Genomic DNA, 8,128 nt, shown 5'->3' with positions numbered 1-8,128 from the left:
AAAGTTTTTCTCTCTCGATTTCTCCAAAATACTTTGCTAGCATAACGATCTTTGGGCTACTGTGAGAGCAATAACATCTTGTGAGTCACAAATTCTTATAAAAATAGACCCCACAATAATTTATAATTATTTTTTATTTAACTTTTTATGGCTCACGGTAGTTCAAAGACAGTCACATAAGCATTCCTCTTCTCCAAATATATAGTGTGATTAGGGCTCTCTCTCTCCAACGCGTGGTATCCATTTCATCTTCATGGATGACGTGTGGGTGTACATCATCTCAGCATCCTCCTGCCTCTTCCTCCTCTGCTTCTTCAAATTGCAGAGGAGCAACCGGAGGAATCTCCCACCGAGCCCACCTTCGCTCCCCATCATCGGCCACCTCCTCCTCATAAAAGAGCCTGTCCACCGGACCCTCCAGTCTCTCTCCCACCGCTACGGCCCGGTCCTCTCCCTCTCCTTCGGCTCCCGCCCCGTGGTCGTCGTATCCTCCCCGTCCGCAGCCGAAGAGTGCTTTACCAGGAATGACGCTGTCCTCGCCAACCGCCCCCACATGCTCTCCAGCGAGATTTTCGGCTACGGTCTCACCACCATCGGCACCGCCCCTTATGGCCCCCTCTGGCGCGACCTCCGCCGCCTCACGGTCCTCCAAATCCTTTCCCCGCACCGCCTCGCTGGCTCCCTCGCCATCCGGCTGGAGGAAGTGAGGCTCCTCGTGAAGAGCTTCTACAAAGAGGCAGCGATGGTGGCGGGTGGCGGTGGCTGCGCGAAGGTGGAGATGAGGTCGAGGCTGCAGGACCTGTCCTTCAATATCATCATGAGGATGATCTCTGGGAAGCGTTACTTTGGTGCCGCCATCGACGCGGATGACGCTGAGGTGGCCAGGCAGTTCAGGGAGGTGATAAAGGAGGCATTCGAGCTGAGTGGGACAGACCCGAGCGATTTCTTGCCGGCGCTGAGGAAGGTGGTGGACTTCAAGGGGAGAAAGCGTAGGATGGTGGACGTGGCGAAGAGGTCCGATGTGATCCTGCAGGGCATGATAGACGAGCTGAGGTCGAGAAGGAAGAGGAGCGACGGGGGCCGAGAGGTGGAGAGCAAGACGATGATCGATACCATGCTGTCGGAGGGCTACTCGGACGACAGCATCAAAGGCCAAATGCTGGTATGTATTAACACATGTTCTGCTTAATTGACTTGTGCATGATTTTGGGAACCCGCTAAGCTGACCGTCCCACCAAGTCCGACGGTGGGACGGTCATTTTTTACCAAAAATATTGTTTGTTGAAATCGGATCATCACTTGTTGATCCAGTGTCACTCCACATTCCTTTTTTTTTTTTTTTACTTTTATGTGTTTTTATTGCAAACTAAAAATTACAAGAGAAAATTATAAGAGAGCCCTACAATCAAGATTCTAATGAAACATCAGCATATTATGTGGATATGTGGTGTGTACATATTAGACGTGTACTTTTACCTATGTGGTGCGTTCATGTCAGACATGGACTTTTGGATGACAAACATATTACACGGATATGTAATGCGTATATGTCATTTGTAGAATTTTGGCCGACAAGCATATCATGCCGATATGTGTTACGTTTTGTTTTTTTACGTGGATTTTTGGATGACAAGCATGTCACGCGAATATGTTGTGCGTACATGTCGGATGTAGATTTTTGATCGACAAACATATCACATGGATATGTGGGTGCGTTCACTCGAATAGAAACATAATTATCTTATATACTTTTTTTTGTAATTTTAACTTACAATAAAAAAACACATAAAAGAAAAAAAAAAAAAAGTGAAGTGAACTGTTCCAGCAAACTATTTACCATAAATAATTGATCGTCCCATCGTCGAACTTGGTGGGACTGTCAGCTAAGCTTTTTCCTTGTTGGAAAGAAGGAAAACGATAGATGAGGGAACAAATGGACAAAAATATGACCTCCTTCACAAACAAAGCATCTTCTATGACCCTTAGGTTTGAATGGTGGTTTACAGACTCCTTCTACATGCACCTATATGGATATCTAGACCGTTAAAAACGACGTCTCTTGTTACGATATTACAAATCTTGACGATCAATATTAATTTAAAATATTTTGCTATGCCCTACAGAGTTCAAACCCGATTTTACGTTGGCTCCTCCTTTTCTATGGTAATATCCCGTAAGAGGTATTATTTTTGTTTTCCACTTCGAGTGCAGGGTTGTTTTCCTAAGTCTTTGTTGCATGATCCCCGTGAATGGGAACTCAATGTATATGCACCGTTGGATCATAGGGTCTCTCATGAGGAGCTCTTTTCATCCACCGGTTCTTGCGAGTTAGGCTCACATCCAAAGACTCCCATGCACAGAGATCATGCAATAACTTTCTTCAGTGGTGGTCGCTATTTTGGATTAAAACAGAGAAAGAAGAGAGAGGACGAAGTATGTCGTCTCAGAAACTGTCACCATGGACAAGCCACCATAGAAAATCACTTCTACATCTACATGATGCATCATTAAGACACTTACACATGAACAAGACCATAAGAGCGGACCAATTATTGATACTGACTTAAGCTGAACCTTTTCCTTTTACGTTTTCCTCTTTACGTCTGAAACTGTTTGTTCTTCGATCTCGAAAACAAGTTTCATCTCTCTTTGACACTAATGAGCATATTTTGCAAATTACTTGACCACAATCTGCTGCAGTCGATGTTAGCTGCGGGCACGGACACGTCCTCGGTGACAATGGAATGGGCCCTGTCCCTCCTACTCAACCATCCGGACGTCATGAAGAAAGCTCAAGCGGAACTAGATGATGTTGTTGGCCCAGACCGTCTACCTGACGAAGCAGACATTCAGAAGCTGCCTTGCCTTCAAAACATCATCAACGAAGCGCTCCGGTTGTTTCCGCCAGCGCCACTCCTAGTGCCTCACGAGTCCTTTGAGGACTGCACGATTGGCGGGTTTGACGTGCCCCAAGGCACGATGATCCTAGTAAATGCGTGGGCAATCCAGAGAGACTCAAAAGTGTGGGACGATCCAACAAGTTTTAAACCAGAAAGACACGAGGGATTGGAAGGGGATCATGCGTACCGGTTGTTGCCGTTTGGCATGGGGAGAAGGGGCTGTCCCGGTGCTGGCCTCGCCAACAGAGTGGTGGGTTTGGCTCTAGCGGCGCTTATTCAATGCTTCGAATGGGAACGAGTCGGCGAAGAGCCGGTGGACATGTCGGAAGGGACAGGACTCGTAATGCCCAAGAGACAGCCATTGGAGGCTATGTGCAAAGCGCGGGAATGCATGGTTGCTAATGTTCTTGGACAGCTTTGAGAAGGTCGTTCGCTAGTGAATTTATTTTGGTCAAGTTCAACCGCCGTAGTGCTTATGACACTAATATGTGGTAACAAAGCAAATTGGTATGAATGAAAGGAGGGGAGATAAAAACTCAAAGTAGAGTGCAATGGAATAAGAATTTTAGTGCTAGTGTCTCCTGATAATGTATTAAACGAAAAGAAAAATAAGACGGGATGTATAATGTATTAAAGAAAGGAAGATTTTTAAATAAGGGCTTGAAGTACCCTTATTTTATCAAATAAGGGTCTTAAGCTAGTGACTTTATTTATTTATTTATTTTTTCATATAAGGGCTTGAAGTTGCCATATAATCTCAAATAAGGATTAGCCCTTGCCCAGGTTTGGGAGAGCCCCTCCCGCCTGTATTTTTTCTTAATTTTTTAATTTTTAAATAAAATATAAAAAACCCAGGTCCAAGGAAGAGGCACGACGCTTGGCCAAGGCAAGGTCGTCGACCATCGCCAACGCCCCATCGGCCGTGGGGCGGCGACCACAGGCGAAGCGACCCTCCCGCTTGTATTTTTTTAATTTTTATCTTTTATAATCTTAAAATTTAGAAAAGGAAAAAAAAATAAAAAAACATATAACGAAAATGCCTTCAAGATTATATGGTCATTTCATACCCTTATTTGAAACCGCTATGCCATTTCGGGTCTTTATTCAAAATAAGGTTCATTTTATTTGAAACTATTATGCCACTTCAGGTCTTTATTCAAAATAAGATTCATTTCATGCCCTTATTTAAGAAAATGAGTGCACTTCGGAGTCGTATGTGAAATTTTCCCTTAAAAAAAATGCCCACTCATATGAACTTTCATTAGGTAGCTGAACGGTCTAAGAATACTGTGGTCTATATTTATTGCAAGATGATATGCATGTTCGAAGAAAGGACCTGCCATTTACTAAAGTTGCAACACGATCGTCATCTCCTTGGTATTCTCTGGATTTAGAGGTTTGATAGGCATCTCCTCTAGCCATTACATGATTCCCTAGACAAATCCACTGTCATAGGTTTAGAGGTTATTTTGTAAGTTCAAGATTTGGTAGTTGTAGAGAAAACACGTTGGTATAAGGGTGTCAATGGTTTGGTTCGATTTTTTTTTTATTCAGAACCATTAGGATGAGCGGTTGAATCGAACCGAATCACGAAGCGAACCGAAAATTTGGTTTTGTTCGATTTTTTTTTTATTTTTTTTTTCCTTTCCTTTTTTGGTTCGAGAGGGCTAGCGAAGGCCAAGTTGTACATATTGAAATCGATTTCGTCTTTGAATTTAATCTTGATAAATCACATTCAAATTCGAGACATTAATTTCAGTAATTTGTTCGAGACATGTATATATTGGTTTATATTTTGTTGACGCTTGCAAAGCTTAATTTTGTCCAAATAGGGCTTTTTTTCAAATTGCATACAAAAAAAATTTTATTTACCATTTTAGGGGAGAGAAAACATAATTGCCGTTTTGGGGTCTGCTCGGCGGTTAAACCGCCGAGCGGGGCCCCCCCCACCACCAGCCCCACCACCCCCCCCGCAGAGTAGAATTCTGCTCTCTCTCTCTCTCTGCACTAAAGCGTGCAGAAAAAAAAAAAAAGCGTGTAGAGAGAGCAAAACTGCTCTCTCTGTGCTTGCTGTCTTGCTCGGCACTGTAAGTGCCGAGCAAGACAGCGCTCGGCACCTATAATGCCAAGCGGGTCTGCCAAACACACAAACCGTCGAGCGGACCCCTAAACGGTAATTAAATTTTTTTTCCCCTTATTTGGTAAATAAAAATCTTTTTTTATGCAATTTGAAAAAAAGCCCGTCCAAATATATAGAGCAACATGGCAATCAAGCATCAAACACCTTTTGCCTACTCAATTCGAGACACCAGATAAAGGTGAAGATTTAGTGAACGAGTGTTTGGCAGGAATTGTTCAGTTGTGAATCATATCTATCAAGCTTAACTTTTCGTTGTGTTTTCTAAAATTTTCTCATTGAAATGTGGAAGCTAAACCTTGGAGGACATATGAAGTAGAGGCCAAAGTCGCCCCAAAGTTTATTTTCACAATTTTTTTCTACATTGGGCTGGTGGGTTAGGTGCACCTCTCACCCTGTGGGAAGTATTTCCATCTTCCACGTCATGCAACAACCGTTTGACGTGTCATGCGCGCGGCCGAAACCGAGAGAGAGAGAGAGGCGGCAGGGAAGCTTTGATACTTAATTTTCAAATAGATTAATACCAAGAAAAATCTCAAACGGGTACATGTGCAATAAATTTATTTCAAATCATTTTTTCAACCACCAAAAACCTCAAATTGGTACATTCTTGATAAATTTACCCCAAACTGGTACACTTATAAAAAATTTACCCTTTGCTAGTTTTCGTTAAATTTTATCGCCAAATTGCTGAGTTGGATGACACGTGGCAATTGCTAGGTGTACACATTTGGGGTTTTTACCCTCTGTTTGTTACAAGGATATTAATTTGGGGGTTTTCGCGGTATAAATTCAATTCAAAGGGAACTAACGGAGGGTAAATTTATCACATGTGTACTAGTTTAGGGTTTTTTGTGGTAAAAAAAAAACCACTCTAGTTGGACTTTATATTTTAAATCCATTTAGGAATCAGCCCCTTGAATGTCTAGCAACTCATTTACAAATGAGTTTGTTTTGACACCTCTTCAAATTTGTGCCTTGAAAATTAAATTATTCCAAATAAGGTTATACCTAATGAGTGCCTAATATGACCCATCTTCTAACATGAAAACTCGCAAGTGAAGTTCATGTGGATCAAATGCATTTCAGCACAACGTGGCAGTCATTGAAGACTTTCCTTGTTGCCGACAAGCTGTTGGTAAGCAACATCATAGTGCATCCCCTGCTTGGGAAATTCTAATATTCTATGGTCCAATTTACGGAACTGATCCGGTTGGTAATGTGCACCGTTGTAGAGAAAAATTTCAAAACTATAAAAAGACAGTAGCTTATGAACATCCAAGTAAATAAATGACTATAAAATTGAGCCTAATATCTTAAAAAATTACCCTAAACTTTTTTTGCCCCATAAAAACCCCCTCCAACTTTAGGTTTAGTTCCAAGTATGCCCAAAACTTTTTGTTGTCTCTCAAAAACCACCAACGTTTACTTGAGTCTCAAATCTAGCCCGGTTCACCCCTCATCCAAAACTCCATAAAAAAAAATTACCGTCAAAAAGGTATGTACATTTAAGTATTAAGTATCTGTAAATGTAATGAACCTTAGGGTCCATTCGTTTGGCAAAAAAAACTTTCAAGAAAATGTTTGTCGGATTTTTTGGTGTTCAATCGAAAATAAACAAGTCAAGGAGATCATTTTTCTCTCATGGAAAAAAATATATTCAAAAGTGAGGAAAATGTTTTCCTCCTAAGAAGAGGAAAACATTTTCTCTTATCTTTCCTCTCTCCACTCCTTCACATTCTTTTTTAATTTTTTTATGATTTTCTTTCTTTTTTATTTTTATTTTTTTCTTTTCAATAATTTTGTTTATTTACTTTTTATAATTCTTTCTTTTCTTTTCTTCCTCTGTAGGTCGTCGACCATGGCGGCGTCCGGCGACCAAAAAGAGTCGAGCTCACTCACCCTCGCCTCGCTAGAATCTGGTTAGCTTGAGCCTCGCCTGCACTCGATAGCCGGCCTCGCCGTGGTCGGCGACTGGCCGAAGAAGAAAGGAAAAAGAAAAAATAATTTTAATTTTAATTTTTTAAAAGAATAAAAAACTAAATACTAATTATAGAAAATTATTTAAAAGAGTGTACGAAGGGAATCAATTTTTTTACTAGACAAGTAAAACATATTTTTAAATTTATTTTTAAATTTTAAATGAATATCGAAAAATATTATAACTTTTCCTGGAAAATGAATTTTCATATTTTTCGCTAACAAAATGGACTTTTAGGATCTACTTTTACTCAGAAGTAGAAGATGATTTCTGATAAGAGAAATTCATTTGATAGCGGTTGAAAATACTTCAGAAACATTATTAACATAAAATCTTCTATGAAAAATTATTGCTAGCGATAAAAAAAATTTTACTTCATTTTTAAATTACTTTAAAAAATAATTTTTATTATTAAAAAGTATTAGCAGAGACAGTGCCTTGGTAGCAGCGACGGTGGCCGGTGGAGGTCGGCGGTAGACGGCAAAGGCAAGCATCGTGGTGGTCTGCGGTTGGCGACGGTCGGTGGTCCGCGGTGTCGGCGGTGGGCAACGATGGCGGCGGCCGACGGTCATAGTCGGCAATCGGTGGAGGTCAACAATGGGTGACAGTAGATATTGGTCGGCAGCAACAGTAGTCGACGGGGCGCAGTGGGTGGCGGTGGTTGAGGGTGACGATGGGCGGTGATCGGGAATAGGCGGTAGCAGAGGTTGGCGGTGTTGGCGGCGGGCAACGATGGTGGCGGCCAACGGTCATGGGGGGGATCGGTGGAGGTCAACGATGGGCGACAGCCGATATTGGTCGGTAGCGGCCGTTGTTGACGGGAGGCGGTGGGTGGCAGTGGTCGCGGGCGACGATGGGCGATGATCGGCGATAGGATGTGGCGGAGGTCGGCAGAATCAGGCGTGGTCGAAAAAAGGATGAGGGCATAATGAAAAAAGAGTGAGAAGAGAAGTACCTCTTGAATTAAGAAGAAATTTCTTTTAATTTATCAAATTAGAGGAAAAACAACTTTAGAAGTAAAAATTCATTTCAGAAATATTTTTTTTTCAGAAATAAAATTTTTTACCAAATAAAATTTTATTTTAAAAGACATGTTATTAAATGAATTTC

General features: G+C 41.5%; 1 protein-coding gene across 1 annotated transcript; it reads left to right on the top strand.

Annotated features, from left to right (window-relative positions):
* Window positions 1-224: 224 nt before the first annotated feature.
* LOC115746400 (cytochrome P450 81Q32-like) lies at window positions 225-3,441 on the top strand. Its single transcript, XM_030682147.2, has 2 exons — window positions 225-1,162; window positions 2,701-3,441. The coding sequence occupies exons 1-2, from the start codon at window positions 254-256 to the stop codon at window positions 3,319-3,321; spliced, it is 1,530 nt and encodes a 509-aa protein (XP_030538007.1). The 5' UTR covers window positions 225-253; the 3' UTR covers window positions 3,322-3,441.
* The last annotated feature ends 4,687 nt before the right edge of the window (window positions 3,442-8,128 follow it).

Source organism: Rhodamnia argentea, chromosome 2 (genome assembly GCF_020921035.1).
Source record: "Rhodamnia argentea isolate NSW1041297 chromosome 2, ASM2092103v1, whole genome shotgun sequence".
In the NCBI taxonomy this organism is placed as follows: Eukaryota; Viridiplantae; Streptophyta; class Magnoliopsida; order Myrtales; family Myrtaceae; genus Rhodamnia; species Rhodamnia argentea.
The sequence above is the reverse complement of the archived record's forward strand: the minus strand, read 5'-3'. Positions and strand labels throughout refer to the sequence as shown.